General features: G+C 39.4%; 1 protein-coding gene across 4 annotated transcripts; it reads right to left on the reverse strand.

Annotated features, from left to right (window-relative positions):
• Positions 1–1794: 1794 nt before the first annotated feature.
• Positions 1795–12909, reverse strand: c4h19orf47 (chromosome 4 C19orf47 homolog). 4 transcript variants are annotated; one of them, XM_061719413.1, is made up of 8 exons: positions 12874–12909; positions 11739–11826; positions 11533–11647; positions 10717–10798; positions 5393–5518; positions 5224–5298; positions 3571–3641; positions 1795–3491 (listed from the first exon to the last, which is right to left on the reverse strand). In XM_061719413.1, exons 1-8 carry the CDS (start codon positions 12890–12892, stop codon positions 2928–2930), a joined length of 1140 nt encoding a protein of 379 aa, XP_061575397.1. In that variant the 5' UTR covers positions 12893–12909; the 3' UTR covers positions 1795–2927. The 4 variants fall into 4 exon arrangements, with proteins under 4 accessions (XP_061575397.1, XP_061575396.1, XP_061575399.1 ...); XM_061719412.1 differs by having other exon boundaries at positions 5149–5298; XM_061719415.1 differs by lacking the exons at positions 1795–3491; positions 3571–3641; positions 5224–5298; positions 5393–5518 and adding exons at positions 7369–7913; positions 8135–8304; positions 8585–8719.
• Between the last annotated feature and the right edge of the window lie 5423 nt (positions 12910–18332).

Here is an 18332-nt window from a genome sequence, read left to right on the forward strand (position 1 = left end):
CATGGGCACAGACAACAGGAGGCTGCACACATCAAGATGAAATAAAGAAGATTAGAGCGAACTCAAGTGGACAGAGTCTTAATTACATCTATTAGATGTTTTTTGTTTGTTGGTTTTTTCCTTTTTCTCCTCGACCACAGCGGCCAGACACAGAGGCTGTACCTACCTACACAGACTGAACATTGATTTTAGAAAACGAAGAGACCATAAATAAAAGAGGACATCTGATTTCCTCTCAATTTATTCCATGAAATATTTTTAAATAACAGGCTTATTGGAAGTGGCTTATTGGAGTCAAAAGATAAATGTGGGACCCATGTGGACTAAAAAAAGGTTCCCTAAATGGGATTCTCCATGAGGTCAGCGTTGACTCCATGTGAGTTTCTCAGTGTGCTCAGGTTGGGTGTTGAAATGGACAAGGGTCCAAAATGGGTGTCTTATCTGGGTTCCACTATAAATCCAAGCACACAAGCTAACCCAACTGGAAAATTTACACAACCTGATGTGGACCCTATTTTTCTATATTAGAGGGTCCCTTCATACAAATGTTGATTGAGACTCCTGTCCCTGCAGATGCAGATAAAGCAAGTTTTGTATCCACTTGTGTCAATTGGTCCCTGCATGAGTTATTTATTCAGTTTCATTAGATCATATCACACCTCTGTGGTAGTTTGGATAATGTTTTTGGTGTTATCCAATATACGCATTTTATTTTTTTGTTATAGCTCACTAATCTTTGGTCATTTTGCGCCTACTTGCAACAAGCTTGTAGTCATTGTGAAACCATTCTTTTTTGTTAAAACTTGTGGTTGTTTGGTGTTTGATTTTATTACAATCATTTTTATGTCATTTAGACTTCTTTATATCTAGATATATATCTCTTTATGCATTTATTTGTGGTAGTTTTCAGATTTAATCTCTACATACAGTGGCCCCTGACACTGACTCATGAACCCAATTCAATGTATTTCTATAGCGCCAAATCACGACAAAATCTCACCTCAAGGGACTTCAACAACACAGTTCAACTCGCTCAATATCAATACAATTAACACAAAGCCAATTAAATAACAATTAATACAAATAATTAATTGTGCCTATCAACTGTGTAGTTAGTTATTTTTCCATTATCATTTATACTACCGGTACATGGAAACTACACTTTCATATGTACATGTTGCTCTTAAATAAAAAAATTGCATGTAAATCACATTTGCTTCAATAACACCTGGGAAAACTATATCCAAGTATAACTTGAGTAGTGAAATAAGAATTCGTAATCATATTTACTGACATCAAAACACTTAAAATGAGATGGTTACTTCCTCAAATATTTATATAATCGCACACGATAATGATGTAGTCCTACCTATGTAGCGCCGTTTCCATTTATCCAGTGATGATGAAATAGTTTAAATGACTCAGCAAATGCAGTATCATACAGGTGCAATGCATCTCCAGCTGCAATTGTTGGTGTCTTTTCATGAGACATTACCATAATACTTCCACTGTTCAGCTAACATTGTGCAGATGCAGCATCACTGTGAGTAGAGAGGATGTTGAAAATGTTTATTGATAAATGAGCTACTTAAAGCCCTCTGTGAAATGGTATTGAATTTGCTGTCATATGCTGACACTTATGAAAGCCGTGGTTGGTTCCACTGAGGCAGGTTGTAATGCTTTTATTAGAGAGAGAGCAAGTGAAAAAAGAACCGCTGTGAATCTTATTCTTTTCCGGATTCAACTGCTAGGTTCAAATGTAAACCCATTTTTTGACTGAAAAAAAAAAGAGAAAAACCACAAGAACTCATGGCATGTTTTGCTTTTTTTCTTTGTTTCTTAAAACAATAAAAACATTTCAAAATATTAACAGTTATACAAAGTTCAGGTGTGAATGATCCACACACGGGTTGGGTGAAGTACCTACTGGAACTAAAAAGTACAGTGGCCCCCTGACACCAAGCCGGATAGCACCTCTGAGGTTCTTTACTTGAATACATAGAGCGTGCACATATAAAAATAAGCATCAGAACGGGTTCTATCCTGCATGAAATCAAGTCTAGCAAATCTATACATTGCATTTCAAAATAAACAATATTCCACTGATCTGGCATTCAAGTACAGGTTATAGAAAGTGTGGTAGAAAAGTTGACATAAGTTCAGAGGTGGAAACATTTACTCAAGCACAGACGAAGAGGTGGTGCATTGCTTTTTGTTTTTTTTTGGATCCAAGTGTTCAATGAGGTCACAAATCATGCGTCAAAGCTCAGAAGCCTTTCACCAACACCTTTACAAATTTCCTACTTTTAAAATAAAACACGAGGTAATTTGCAGGTAAAGGGAACAGGAAGATTTTGCCATCACCCCCTGACTTTTCCCCGTGTCCATCTGCCCATCTCCAAGTAAAAATTATTACAGAATTCCTTAGAACGGCAACACTTTCCACAACTGTGTATGATAACTAAAACTAAGCAGCAGAGCCCATAGTATATGTTAAGTAACTGGAGAACAGTAAAACCACCACGGCGGCAACTTGGTTGATATCATGCTTATACCTTAAGATCACTAATATATCAATAACATAGTCCTACGATAGCATAAAAGTCAGATATGATTGAGAAACTCAAAAAAGCGCACTACATGTGCAATATAAAACACAGCAACGCCTAATGGTTAAAAGCTTGGAAACTAAATTAAGGTGACTTTTCAATGGCAATTATGTGTTTGTGGGAAAAAAAATAAATATAAAAAATAAAACAAAAATAAAAAAAAATAAATCTGTTTTTAGTTTCCAATGAGCAGCATTTACACCATTTCAAAATAAAGTATTTTTGCAGTCCTGCATGCTGCAAAATAAATTCAAACAGATGGTGATACACACTCTGTTCCAAACTAAAAGGTAAAAATTTGAATAATTTTTATCAAGTTTATTGGGTTTTCTTGCTGCCCAGTCTCTTAAAAACACTGACAGCCTTGACATCCATCTGGGCCCCTACAGACTCTCCCCCTGCTCCTCCTGCTGCTCCTGCTCCCCCTCCTCCGGTGCTGCTGCTGACCTTGGAGCTTGCTATAGAGATCCGCTCCTGCACCCTGGGCCTCGTGCTGGTCACTCTGTTGTCCTGGGTGTCAGTAGGTGTTGCCGCCACAGTGACACTTGTAGTGGGAATCTTGCCCAGTCTCTGAAGAACACTAACTTTGGCGGGTAGGAGGCCATTTAAGGAAGAGGTAGAGGAGGACGTGGGAGTATGAGAAGGAGGTAGTTTGAATTTGCCTCCCAGGCGTCGCAGAGTGGTAGGAGCTGCTTTTACGACTGGCTTCTTCTTCTTCTTCTGGGATGGAGGGAGTGTCTTGAGGACACCAGCGTACTGGAGGACAGAGCCCTCTCCATCACTGTCATCCTCATCGTCATCCATGTTGACGGCCATATTTCCTGGCTTTGGCACCTCTTTGCTTCCGGCTCCTCCATCGAGGCGACTGAACACGCCAGTGGGCTGCCAAATCAGGATCACATGATGAGCTTGGGAGTCAGTCTTTCAATGACAGAGAGCTATATAGGGATGCAGCCCTCACCTTGTTATCACTTGTTGTGTCTGCCTTCGCTTCGGCTCCCAGTCTCTCAAACACAGACGTACGCTTCAAACCTTTTTTAAAAAAAGATTAAAAACAAGGCCTTACACAGGCACTAAAAACAAGATGTGAAAATTATCAGCTAAAAATACACAAGAACATTCACCACCATTGTGATTATACAAGAAGACGGGGTGTAAACAGGATTTTATCACCACCACAGCTGTGATTTCATCACTGGTTCATTTTTAGGGAAGAAGTATTAATTTGTTTGGCTCTGTTTACCGCCTCTTAAACTTAATATTGCATTGTTTTTGTTTGCACAATCCCAAGTTTTACAGTTAACAATCACCTAAAAACCTTTTATTTTTTCTTTCTTTTCATTAAAATAGTTGATAATAATAATAATAATAATAATAATAATAATAATAATAATAAATGTTTTCTGCCTCATTCACATCTTGATCAGCTGCCACTCATTCAAGAGACCCTGGTTAAGTCTGTTGAAACGTCCACAGCTGCAACATCAGCCTCTATTCTTCAAATATGCCTACAAACTTATCACGCTGAATGCAAAGATGCTCTTCCTGCTGTGCATTCAAACAGGCACTCAAATGTTGCCATATTTTTCTCTAGGTGTTTTCTTGCAGAGAAAGTAGCTTAAAAGGGTCACAAAAAACCTTTTAAATGTTGCAACAAAAGCACTCACTTGGCAGTATAATCTAACCTGACTTCTTTCCATGAATGATCCTTTAAAAAAAACAGTGTCGAGTATTAATGTGTGTGTAAAAAAAAAAAAAGGAAAAAAGGAGAGTGGATATAGGAGCTCCATGATTTTTTATAGTAAAAGAAGACGTCAGTGTTAAAAAATATATACAGTATATTTGTGATTAAACAGCTCTTTGGTTGTACTAATTTGCAAGAATTTTTACATATTTTCTTGTGCGTTTAACAATCTTTCTAACAATATATACATACATAACTTATTAGATATAGTCTGACTTTATCGAGTATGTACCCTTGTTGTTTAGTTGAAACTCGTGTATGACTTGAAGACAAATTTCCTCTTGGGAAAGATAAACTACCACAACTATTGTAGTCCATATTTCCACTTTTCTTTTTTCATGTGCTAGAAATAACTTCAACCCTTATAGGTTAAGCAGAAATGAGTTGGAGGGCAGCTGCTGAACTCTGAAACAGCTACAATCCAAATTCATGTTAATTCAAACATTATACAAACATTTTTGAAGGCTACTTAGCCTGTAACAGGTAAGAATTGACAGCATGAGAAAACAAATAGAAAAGCAAGCACATTTAAACATAGAGAGTGATTGTTAGGAGACTATTAGTAAAGACAGGATACAAGTTGGAACAGAACTGAAGGAAAGACTCATAGAGGATCTGAGGGACTTTTATTAATGCTTAAGTAAAGACTGGCGACATGGCCAGGGTTTGCCCTGCCTCTTTGCTCTCTGCAGCTAGGACAGGACATGATAAAGCTGGTGCACAAAAATGGATAGACAGGTTGACTAGTAGTGTTAGTTAGGAACACTGTTGCATAGACTACTGGAGGAGGCCTACCTTTCTTGGCCTGCTGGGCCAGGATTCGGCGTGTGCGAGGTGTGGTGCCCTTGGGCATGTTAATGATGTACTTGCCTTCCATCTCAGCTGTCACGCGCCGGCGCTTCACTGCTGTCAAACCCCTCCCCTCATCAGCTGGCTGACACACAACTAACAACGTGATGGACACAGAGATTAACCAGGCCTCTAGAGAAACTGAAAATACAGTGCTGATGTGCCGAAAGAAACCATTTATGTCTTTTACCTGCTTTGTTGTTCTTGCTTGCTTGTGCATTTGAGACCGTGACACAGAGCCGGTTGTCAGGTCGGCGCACTGGAGTGGCAGGGGGGGAGTCGTGGCTCAAGGCATTGGCGATCATACGGGTAGCAGCTGAGGGGAGGAAGAAAAAAAATAGTCTTAAATAATTGTGCCCCTAAAATTTGTGATCTTTCCTAAGACAAAATCTGGCTCAGCTGAGATACAAGAAGGGTGGGGAGTCTTTTCTGGATACACTGAAATATGCAATATACTTAAAACTAGGCCTGTGTTGAAAAAAATCGATTCTCCAATTCTAAATCGATTCTCATATTAATTCCTAAAAATTGATCGTATGTCTAAAGATCGATTATTTTTCATTATTTCGATTTTCGCCAGGTGCACTTTAATCCCAGTAGTGACGTCATTAAATTCACACATGGGCGTGGGGTGAAACTATCAAACAATGAACATGGCGACGAAGAGCAGCGGTAGCGTTAACAGAGCGCTGGTTTTTAAAACCAGAACTAAATGAAGTTTTCTTTGGAGAAAATGCTGAAAGAGGGGTCACTAAAAGCCAGGGACACTGCGCTTCTCTGCCCCTCCCGCCCCCGCTGCCCTCATGAACAAAACAAACATGTCGAAGCGGCCGCCTGAGAAACCAGTGCAGAAGCTACAGAACCAGCTCCGTACAGACAGCGGGCTGAGCAGGACTGTTAAGGCTGGAAATTACTTGCTGTTTGAGCCTGTGTTTATGCTGCCATATGCGTTCGCGTCCGTTTGCACAGACAACTGTTAAGAAACAGACCTCGCTCGCGCAGTACGCGAGGAGAACGTGTCATGCTGTAATACAAAATTACTATTCCACCTATTACAGACGCTGTTAAAGTACATGATCTTTTTTCACACGTGTCCTTCCATCTCCAGTCAACTGTGTGCTGGCAAAACTTGCAGATCATTGAATCGCCAGACATGTTACACATAGACACGTTACACACAGACACACATACCCCCAACCGTGCACAACCAGTGTTCAGTGTTTCAGATATTTCAGCTTAAATTTCAAAATGTTATATAAGTTCAATGAAGTTCATATTATCTATATTTACTATAGCTTGTTTGGTTTCTTCTGTAATTGGACACACGGTTTGTCATGATATATCTGAAAAATGCCTGATGCTTCATGGCAGCTGTGTGTCTGGTGACAGAATAAATTAGACAAGCTAAAATGATTTGTTTACTGCATGAGCTGTTGCAATTTCCTTCTTTTTTGCACTTAAAATGGATATTGAATTGAGTTTGAGTTATTGAGTACATACATGTAACTAGCCCCTTTCACACAGCCAGTTCGAGGCGGGAACGTTGCGCCTTTAAGCCGCCTCGCTGTTCTGTGTGAAAGTCACGGAGGCGGAATGGGGGGGCCAAGTGGCCCCACCAATAAGCCGGCAGCGGAGGTAGTCACAGAGCCGTCACAGAGCCGAAACGGGGTCTGTGTGAATGACACAGCCGGCATGCCGGGGCCAGCCGGGGCCAGCGCTGACGCTGTCGTCACGCCTCTGATTGCGGAACGCCGGCATGCTGTGTGAATTTACAGACGGGAGCGGCGTTATGCCGGCGTTGTATGGTTCTGTGTGAACCAACAAAGGCGGCGTATTGGCAGGACTTCTTTACACCAATATTGCGGAATCTCTGTGTGAAAGGGGCTACTGACGCTGCATAGACGTAACTGGCGTTTGCATAGACGTAAAGCCTGATTTAAGGTTCTGCGTTAAACCAACGCAGAGCCTACGCCGTCGCCGTGACGCTGTCATGAACCCGCGGTGCAGTACCCCCCCAGAGCGCTAGTTGATACTTTGTTTAGCTTCCAGCTTTTCCGGTCACAGTGAAACAAAGAGATAAGGACAACTATTGTGCAAAAAACCAAAACAAAACCAAAAACAAACAAGAATACCCTCTGTTTAAGTCAAAAAGTGTTTTAATATCTGAGTGCAATACAATGAAATACAAAGAAAAATATAAAAACGTAGGTAGTAAAAAAAACAATATAAACATGTAGGAATTATTTACAGTGGCACATCAAAAATTACAACAAAGTTAAATGTGTGTCAGATGTTTCTGTCTGCCTCTGGTCCACCAAATACTTGAAGAGGCAGTTGTCCACCTCATGCTGGAAATATGGCAATACATGTGGTGGCAACTGCCGCATTTTGTGTTCAATGTTTTTGCAGTATGCGGAGATGGCATCATCATGGTCGTCCTGAAGCATCCTTTCCAGTGTATTACCGATGCTATGCATCAGACTGGTTGACTCACTGCTGGACTCATCAAGTGCCTTTCTGCTGCGCTTCGCCCGAGGCCTCAGAGTGGAGGTGCTTGGCTGAGTTGAAGACGACACCCCTCCACAGATGGTGGATTCTGCGAGGGGACTACTGGGCCTCGACTCAGTCTTAACAAAGCAGGGCTCCTCTGGGGTGCTGGCACAGGTCTCACTGGAGGGTGAATCTGTATCAGCAGCAGCCGTCGAAGGTTCCTTAAAAAAATAGATTCACAATGAGGGGGATTTAATACCATGGATTATTAAAACTTTTCACCAAGCATTCATTACAATATTAGGTAATTGTGTAAACAATATCTTGAAATTACAGTGTGGAATGCACTCTACAGTAAGTAGTCAGTAAGTTACATACTTACAATAAGTAAATGGAAAAGCAAGAGATTTTTTTACTTTTAGAAATAAGATAGTCCAGTTACCAGTTTGAACGTGGTCTCCTTCGTCTTTGTGTGGGGCTCTAGAAACTGCAGCCGGGTCAGGATCCAGTGCTGCCTGCCAGTCTTCGGTGCTCCTGCACTTCCAGAGGGTGCAAGTTTCTTGTATCTTGTATACTGGGTTCGCAGAGAATCCCACTTTTTCTTGAGCTCCTCTACTGAAAGACAAAGACAAATTTTAAGCATTGTGCCTTGTTAAGAATAATAGAGTAAAATAAATAAAAGAGTAATAGTAAAAGAGCTTGAGCTATGTTGAATATCAACTGGTAATCAACTGAAATCAACCCAAATCAAACCAAATGAAATAATGGCTTTTTTTTTTTTAATGAACAGAAAGAACTAATGATATTTGCCAGAACTAGCGAACAATAACTCCCACAATTACGATCAGTTTCTACTACAGCTTGAGCTCAATGACCAAAAATAAAATCTTACCAGATATAACAAGCTTCGTCTCAATTTCTTGCCAAAGTTGTGTTTTCACCACTCGGTTGGCGTAACATTTTTCTGTTATGTCATACAGAGGTGCCCTCTCCTGAATCATGGCGATCAGCTGCTCTTCAATGTCTTCTGTCCAGATGGCCATGGCGTGAAAAATTCGTAAAGTGATGAAATAAAATGAAAAATGAGCAGAGCCATCAGTGTGTGTCCTCTTATCCTTCGCCGTTTGTTTGCTTTCGTCACTTCCGTTTCTCTTCTCGTGCACTGATTCGCTACCTGAACAGCCAATCACAGTGAGCTGTTTGACCGACGGCCGACGCCGATTCGACATGTCGAATCGGCTGAAAAGGTCCCGACGGGCGGCCGACCTGTGGCGACGTGCGGGACACAGCGGGGAAACTAGGCCGACAGACGCACCGACGCTCATCGACGGCCCGACGGCCGACAGTCGGCTTGGTGTGTCAGGGCTTTAAGGCATTTGGTTTATTTGTAGGGGTGTAACGATACACTAATCTCACGATACGGTACGATACACGATATTGAGGTCACGATAACGATACGATATTATAGCAGTATTTTTTTAACAACCTTGAATGAGGAACATATGACTGGAAAAAATACAAAACAATACTGTGTGTTTGCCCTATTGTTACAGTTTGTAATGCTTTATAACTGTTTAAGTTTTAAAGAGAAAGCCAGGCCAACCATTTTCCAGAAACTGAACTAAAAGTAAATGTCAGGTTTGCATTATGCATCTTCAGTTTCAAATATTTTGCCACAAATTGAATAGTTTCTCTCATGTATGATTTGACTTTTTTCTTTTCCAGAAATTTAACAACTCAAATTAAATAAATAAAAGTAAATAAATACATTTTACATCATAAAAAAGATTGATTCATGCTCACCTTATAAGTGTAAGAGGACATTTATTTGTGTTAGGAAGGTTATTTTAGTAATTCAGGGTTCATTATTTTATAAATATATTCTTTATATTCTGATGTAAATCAGGTACTATAATTACACTAGTCAGTTTATCTGTAGTGATTAGTCTGTTTTAGATTGGGCGGAGTGATACGCCACAGTACGGCACTAGGTGCTGTGTTGATGTTCTAAAATCCTACACTGTTGAGCGGACAATAAAGTACACTCGAACTCGGAAGAAGTTCCCCTCCGTGTTTATCCTACTTAAAAGGTTTAATTTAATAAGGTAAGGCTTAACTCTACACCAGCCTTAAATAAGTAAAGGTTCAGAGCTCAAAACGGGACCGCAAAACGGTATTACTTTCTTCTGAGCGGAGTAAGATTTTGGTCCGCGGGTCGAGGCGCGGTCGGATGCGTGTTACTAGTCAACACAATAGATCAATATTAATAACCCAATATCGCAATATACTTTGTCACCTCCACGACACGTTTCGTGACGTTTTTGTATCGCGAAATTTCGTGGCACGATATATTGTTACACCCCTATTTATTTGTAAAAATAAATGTGACAGAAGGAAATAATGCTGTAAACTGCAACATTCTTGGATATATACACACACATCTAGCTGCTTGATACGTCAGTCACCAGTTTATAACAGTTAAAACGAAGATCTGGGGACTGTTTCACAAAGGAGGTTTGATAAACTCGCAGTCATAAAAGTAATGCAGAGTCAACAAACTAGGGTTTCAAGAAAGCTTTTTAGAGTTAGTTCAGTACAGCCTTACTTGGCTCATTAATATTTTCCTAACATAAATCTGGCCTTTTATCATTCAGACGTCTCTAGAATGCACATTATATGATAAATTGATTCAATTAAACTTATTTCAGCTTCGTGAATGGGAGGAAAGTAACTACGGGTATGTTGAGTCAAACCTGCCCTTGACCAGAGTCAGTTACCGCAGTAACAGACAGAGTATGATTTTTTTTCACTTTCTGAAACCAGTTGAACTGAACCTTCTTGCTCAGGGTTCAGAAACCTCGCTTTGTGAAATGGAAAACTCTGAATTTCAACAAAACCTGATTCATGAAACTGACCCGATGATCAAATGCTGCATCGAGACACAAGGCTGAACAGTGTCCATCGCCCTCATCTTTATGGAAGGCCCACTTCTTATTGTGAAAAAGATACAATTCTGTTACTTACGAGTGTTGGCAGTTCTTCTGAGCTCGGCTTGAACACTGGTCTGGCCTGAAGAAATGGCCTCAGTTGCCATTTTGCACATATCCTGAAGATGGAATGACACATTTAATTCTAAACAATTAATGTGCACAAACACACACAAAGAACAAAAAACAAACATACACAAAACCAAATATAATAAATAGATTCTGAAAAAAAGTACAAATTCCATCTGTTGAGATGCACATGTTTATAAATGCAAACCACAAAAGACTGACACAGTTAAAAAATTAATAAATAAAAAAAACCACGCTACATTTCTGGCTTTTGGACTTGCTGCTGATAACAGTTTGGACGGGGCTTGGATTGTCAATATTAGCTCGTATAAGTATGCGTACATAAACTGTACAGTTCTCTTCTCCTCATTCCACCGCTAGTAATCTATACCAGGGACATCATCCAAGTTATTACATTAGCTTTTCACTGTGACCTTTCTGTGCTACTATTTTCATGACACAAACTCCAGAATAGCACAACACAGTGTCAGCTTTTCATCTAAACACCACATGTTTCCTCTGTGTGATGGTCTTACTTTGAGGTTCCTGAGTTCAGAAAAGCAAAATGTCACCTCTGAACAGGGTTAACATGTGGCTTAATTTTTGCACATAAATGAAAAAGTGGAATTTGTGAATGTAACTTCACACTGCAGTAACTAAAGTTTTCCAAAAAAGCAATTCCGGGGCAATGATAAAGAATCTGAATCATGGATCTCGAGGAAAGGAAAGGAGCAAAGGAATAATTTTCAACATTGCAGCTTTAAAACGGGAAGTCTGCCCTTACCTGCCTATAGACCTGCTTGCCATGTTTAAGAATAGCAATGATGTCACCGATCACAGTAATGCCGAGGTCCATCATAATGTCTTTACTGAGGTCCATCAGCATGTTCTTCTGAATTCTATAAATACAAGAGAAACATGTTTTTAAAGGAGATGATAAATGCTTAACATATGTAACATAAAATATGTGAAACAGAAGGTTCAAAGTACCTGTTGTCCACAAAGGAAACTGCATATGTAACTGCGAGTCCTGCTGGGATTCCTGCATCCTTAAAAAACTGAATCCACTCTGAGGTGGCTGAAGGCGAAAAAAAAAAAGGGGGGGGGGGATTTTCACATTAACACATATAGACACAATCATTCCTTTATGACACTTGTAGTGCCAATTCATTGCTTAGTCTACAGTGTTTCTGAAAAACCATCACTATCTAAAAGCCAATAAAGATCCTCAGAAATAACTTAAGTCAAAATAATAATAAAAAAGTGGAATAGTGAGTAGATTTGGCAGCCCTCCAATCAATCCCCAGCCACAGCAAAAGTATCCAGCAGGACACTGAGCCCTACATTCCCTTCTCTAGATTTGACACACACATCAAAACAGCAACAAAAAACAAACAAAAACCAGGCACTAACAGGTCACAAGCTCTCACATTGCTGGTCTTAAATATTGCAGACTGACACTGGACGCCAGTGAGAAACGTTCACTTGGACACTGTGGCTTGTTGAGGTCTAACACATGCTGCCCGTGGGCAGCTGGGGGTTATTTATACCAACAATTAGGAAATATCTTGTGGATGGAGTTACACATACAGAATGAAACAACAGCTGCATCAACTGTCCAGCCATTGTAAATGAGGAACTCAGACAGCTACCGTGTTTCAACTGTTCATCTGGCATAGATACTTAAATGAATCACCAGCACAAACGGATCAGGATGAATTGTGAATATTGTAACTGCTAAACTGAGAGAATGTGACTGGGGAAATCACGTTTAATACCTCACACTTAATCTTTGCCTAATATTAACACATTACCTCGCTAAAAATCAAGAATATAAAGATAATGACTTGTGCCGACTTCCCGTGTTATTACTGAAGAGAGACACACATTTTCAAGGGTAACAACAAAAGCCGGAGCAGATCCTGTTAGCATGGTATCCTAGCACTGTTTTGGCGGTAGCCTCGGCAGGGATTTAAATGACACAAACATCGGATCTACCGACTACGAACGAGTCGCATTTTACAATCAATGCTCTGCAATCATGTAGCAGCCGCGTCTCACGGAGAGACAACGATGTTTTTTAGCTGCTTTAGTGGTTTATGTCGGGCAGCCTTCATGCTCTCACCTGTTGTTACAGACGCCATGTTTGCCAGACACGCCAGTGACGTCAGCGCAACCGGAAACACACTTTTTTTTCAAACTTTATTTGTTTCAAAGATACAAAGTACAAAGTACAAAGATAACATTTGGCAGCCACCTACACATGATCACATTGTAAAAAGATTCAAAAGAAATATCGATTCAAACTGTACTTTTTGTTCCCCATTGTTTAAACTTTTTGGAGTGATATGTGTAATTTTGTGTCTGAAAGAATTGATTTTAATTTATTTTGGAAGGATGTGTTGTTTGGTGTTTTTGACCATGTAACAATTAGAACAAAGCCAAAAGAAATATTTATTATTAATTTGATGATTATCCTCGCAAAATTCCACATCCATAAATCCAAATTCTTACACAAAAAACCCTCTTTTTTACTTTTCATTGTGAATTAAAACAGTATCTGGACTCTATTAAGTTTTCTACTAATTCAAAAGCAATCAAAACCATAAATGTATGTAAATGTTTTGGCTTTCTGTTATAATTTCATCCCCCCTGGCTGGTTATAATGTGTTGTGCTTTTGGTTTTGGTTTTTATTTGAGTTGTACTCTTTATATGTTATAATTCAACGTGAATTTGCATAATGTGAAGTTTTGTTATCATTGTACTGTTTGCAAATGTTAAATAAAAAAAAAAACAAAAAAAAAAAACATTTGGCAGCCACGAGTGTAACAAGTGTAAAATAAAATAAATGTTGACTTACTTGTTACATGAATAAATTCACTTTTTTTTCTAGAACCCACATGGTTTTCATTGCCCTTTATAGATGGAGTTCCCTGCTGAAGTGGATTGTGTTTGGTTTGGAGTTTGACCATTTCTTCTTGTGTGTGAAAGTGGTATTTTCCCTGGATGAGTAGAAGTTGGGTGAAGAAGATCAAGTCTTTATCCACGTCCTTATCATCAAAGTATAGAATAATGTCTTTCTCTGTGAGTTGAATTGTCTTATAAATTGTTTTAGATCTGACCAAAATGTTATTGTTTGAGTACATTGATAGAATAAATGAGAAATTGTCTCCACGTGAAGTTCACATAATGCACAAGATTAGTCTATGTCAAGTTTAAATCTTTTCAGTGTGTTTTTTAAGCAGGATATATGTTATGAATCATTTTATATGTAACTTCTATAATTTTAGTTGTTATCAAAAATGTATCTCCCATTAACCAAACTCGTTTCCAATTAACCTCTCCTGCTCCTCAATCGATTACATTAAGTGTATGAGGATTGAGGCGTCTCTACTGTTTAAATGGTCACAAATTGTTCAATTGTCAATTTAAAGATTATGAAATTACGCTCCCAATCCTCCCAAACCTGTACCACATATATATATATATATATATATATATATATATATATATATATATATATATATATATATATATATATATATATATATATATATATATGTACTATGCATATATGTATGCCCGAAAAACTCGCCTTTGTCCTGTGACGCTAAATCCGACAGGAGCATTTTTTGACATTTCCGCCTGTGACCATTAGAGAGCACCAGAGACTGATAATCTACAGTCCTCAAGCACACAGCTACTGTGCTCATTTTGTTGAGTAGTTTTCAGTCTGTGGCCTTCCAGCACCCGGGAGTCTGAAAGTTTGCGGACTTGTTTTGTTTTTCAAAAGTTTTGTATTAGGTGTCACTACTTGTAACATTAGGCAATACCTGCACCCTACAAAGGTTGTAGCCTACAGATAGTTCAACAACTAAGATGGCATTTGCTAGAGCGTTTGCTGTATTTCCCAGCACAGCTTCAAGAGCATGGAGGAGATTCCCGGAGACCAGCAGTTACTACAGGAAAAGCTGGTGAAGGTTCTTAATCCATCAGCAGGACTGGCATCTGCTCCTTTGTGCAAGAAAGATGAGGATGAACAGCACCACCGGAGCCCTACAGAATCCCCTCCAGCATGCCACTGGTTTGAATGCCTGACCAAACAATCAAAAGACTTCATGAGGGTAGTTTGAAGGCCAGATGTTTTTTAGTGCAGAGTTTCTCATTCCAGTTCCTCGGAGCACTGTGCCCTGCATGGTTTAGATATTTCCCCTGTTTTCTAACACACCTGGTTCAAATTAGTGGGCCATTTGCAGACTTGTGTAGACCGCGATGATGAGCTGAAAGTGATCCAATCGGATGGGTTTAAGCAGGGACACATTTAAAAAATGCAGGGCAGTGTGCCCTGAAAAACATGGTGCGGAAACGCTTGGCCCTGTCTGCCCTGTGGTCACTTCCTGGCACTGTGAAGCTTGATCGGCATTTGCCATATAACACCAAAATTGGCAAGTCCAAGGTGCTTTTCATAGACTATAGCAGGTTCCCCCTGAGCACATGTACCGTAATAGACTTTAAAGGGTCTGGAGAAGCTGTGGAAAACATTATGCTGCCTGTATCTTCATTAAACATGACCGGTTTGGTGCTGGGTCAGTTATGGTTCAGGGAGGCAAATCCACACACATTACACATTATGTGTTGAGATGAAAACCATTGTCAGACCCTATGCAGTGGGTCCTGGGTTTCTCCTGGTGTGCAACAGTTCCCAGCCTCACGTGACAAGAGTATGAAGGCCGTTTCTGGAGAATGAAGGAATTGATAACATTGATTGGACCCCATCCTGGCCTGACCTAAATCCAACAGAACAATAACACCAGGTTACATCTCAGATTGTACAGGGTATCAGTGATGCCCTGCTCCAGATCTGGGAGGAGATACTTCCGTCATCTCATTAGGAGCATGCCCTGACGTTGTCAGGCATGCATACAAGCACAAAGGGGCCATGCAAACTACTGAGTAACATTTTCACTTACATTTTAGGGGTATCTTTGAACTCAGCCGATTAAATGTATTTCCCTCAAACAATGTGGCTTCCATTCATTCCTAACCTAATACCCAGTTCATATAAGTATATGTATCCAGCATTATTTTGTTTCCTTTTGAGATCTTATGTGTTTGGAAAGTGTTTCTTTAACTTTTTGGATTAGTGTACATACATGCATACATACACACATACAATGTTTTGGCACATGTAAATCAAGATAGCAAGTTTTAAAGGATGAAATTCTTTGTTTTGTGGTTGTTTTCTTTAACTTCTCATGAAGTGTTGTTTCTTTTTTTTTTACATGTACAAAAATAAAATGAATCAAATCAAAATGTTATATTCAATCATTCTTGAATTAATCACAGAAAATGATTCTGCCGGTATTATAAAGTCACTATATAGTGAATGTAAATTGGTATAGCTCTTGGCCTATAATTTTCTTCTTTACTGCTCTGTATTGCAACACACTCAAAGAGGTATCTGACTGCAGACTGCTTGTTCTTTAATTATTGTGGATGTGCACTATTGTTCATTATGTTTTGCATTTTCTGCAGTATTCTTCTGTGCATAATTAGCTCTAGGGGCTTCCAGAAAAGTGCCCACCACAGATCTGAACTTCTTTATTAGCATGGTCCATTTCTTTGAGTTACCAAATGATGCTGTAACTCCGGTATATGACTGGAGCTAAAATTGCATTCTCCCCCTCAGACTTGAAGAGGATATACCACGTCTTGCTGCATACAGTGAAGAACCTAAAACTTTCTCAAGAAATAGTGTGCTCTGTTTCTTCTTGTAGACAGCCTCAGTGTAGCATATCCAATCAGATCTGTTGCTCATGTGAGCAAGTGGATACCCAGGTACGTGTTGCCCTCAACCACCTCCACCGTGTTTCCCATGATAAAATTAGTGTGTGACTTATATTTATACGTCCTAAAATCTACAGTTATTTCATTTGTTTAGTTCACATTCAAGATGAGGCGACTGTACTAACACAATGTCACAAAGTGAACTACCAGTAAGCCTCTTTTCCACCACTGGTGCACTCCACAACCACAGTCATCTTAGTATATCTAGGTATGACAGGACTCTTACGGGGAACAGAATAAAGAGAAAAGGCCTGGGTACAATCCTACGTGGTGTACCTGTATTGACACATAACTCTTCAGTCACAATATTTTTGGTCTCTATGTTAGGTAGTCAATAATCAAAGTGATCATGAAGGCATCCATCTATTTTTCTTAAGTTTTTGACATAGCTGTGTAGACTTAAGAGTTTTAAAAGCACAGAAGACATGAAAAAATATAATTTTAATATTCCTTTATGCTCTGTGTGGTTAAGATTGAGCTTGCTGGGCAGATGATGTCATCATCAGCTCTGACCCCAGGATGGTAAGTAAACTGTAGTGAATCCCAGAAAGGTGCTCGTTTGCTTACTCATGTGGGAAAATACCAGTCTATTCAGGGATGTTATAATATGGGATGTTAGGGCAAACTGGTTAATAGCTGATGACTGCATTTTTTTTTCTTCAAAAAGTTAGTATACATAGAATGCAATATGTGAACAATTGTAAAATCTGCAGTATGTGAGAATAGAATAGAATAGAAGTATCCAGATGTTTTGCAACTTCTGGGAAGAATTCCATTGTGGCAAGTGACCAGTCTAAATTGTATACTACAACCCGTAATGCAATTAGATATTACAACTTTCATGCTGATTACACATCTTAACATATATTTAGAGGAAACCCAACAAGTAGCACAACATCCAAACTGACTTGAAAATCTGTTAAAAACCAATATTTTGAAGAAAACAAGACAAGAAGATTCAAAGATACAATATGACAGACACCTCTTCAACAAGCTGTCACTATTGCAGTATCATTCTAGACCTGTATAGAATATACTATGAAATAAAAATCAGTTGGCAACTTGCTGAATCATTAAGTGGGAAGAGAGAAAATGGGTTAAGATCTCATATTGAATCTACTGTATCTGTAGTTTGGCATCAGCTGAGCTGAGGATGTTATACTCTCGGTAGATTACATGGATGGAGAGTCAGAGCCAAGAGTTCAATATAAGCAGTGCAGGATGGAGTAGCATGCTATGTTAAGGATTGCCCCATGTGTTGTTAAGGACAGCGACGCCTCCCCCTCTATTCTTGCTGCTGTCTCTGCTCTGCCCTCTTTCTGCTCCAATTCTCTGACCGCCACAGTGAGGGTTGTTGGAGTCCAAAGCATGATCCTTCAGCTGCGTCTCAGTAAAACACATAATGCTGCATTCCTAATATTCCTGCTGTATCCTTGTCAGTGCTCCAAGTTCAATTTTATTTTCCAGTGGTCTCACATTCCCCATGACAGTTGAGGAAAGTAATTATTTAAACTTACCCCTCCTTTTTTATTTGGTCTGCTCCTGCCTCACATACTTGACATCTTCTCTTCTGCTCTTTGATTTTATAGTTAGTCAATCAAAGCTTTGACTTCAATATTGACCATACATTTAGCAGCATATGCATTAATCTGGAGTTAAGTTGCTTACCATGTGATGCATGCTAACTTGATGCTCAGAAAAGCAAATGTGTAACTTATTACCTGCTAAATGTTTCA

This window comes from Cololabis saira, chromosome 4 (assembly GCF_033807715.1).
Source record: "Cololabis saira isolate AMF1-May2022 chromosome 4, fColSai1.1, whole genome shotgun sequence".
NCBI classification, from domain to species: domain Eukaryota; kingdom Metazoa; phylum Chordata; class Actinopteri; order Beloniformes; family Belonidae; genus Cololabis; species Cololabis saira.

Bases quoted from the DNA above. Each gene is read 5' to 3' on its own strand.
- c4h19orf47 (XM_061719412.1), bottom strand. The intron at 10,799-11,532 runs GTAAGGGCAGAC...TTCCATCTTCAG, and splicing joins GCAAGCAGGTCTATAGGCAG to GATATGTGCAAAATGGCAAC. The intron at 5,519-10,716 runs GTAAGTAACAGA...TCCTCCCCTCAG, and splicing joins CAGAAGAACTGCCAACACTC to CTGCTACCCGTATGATCGCC.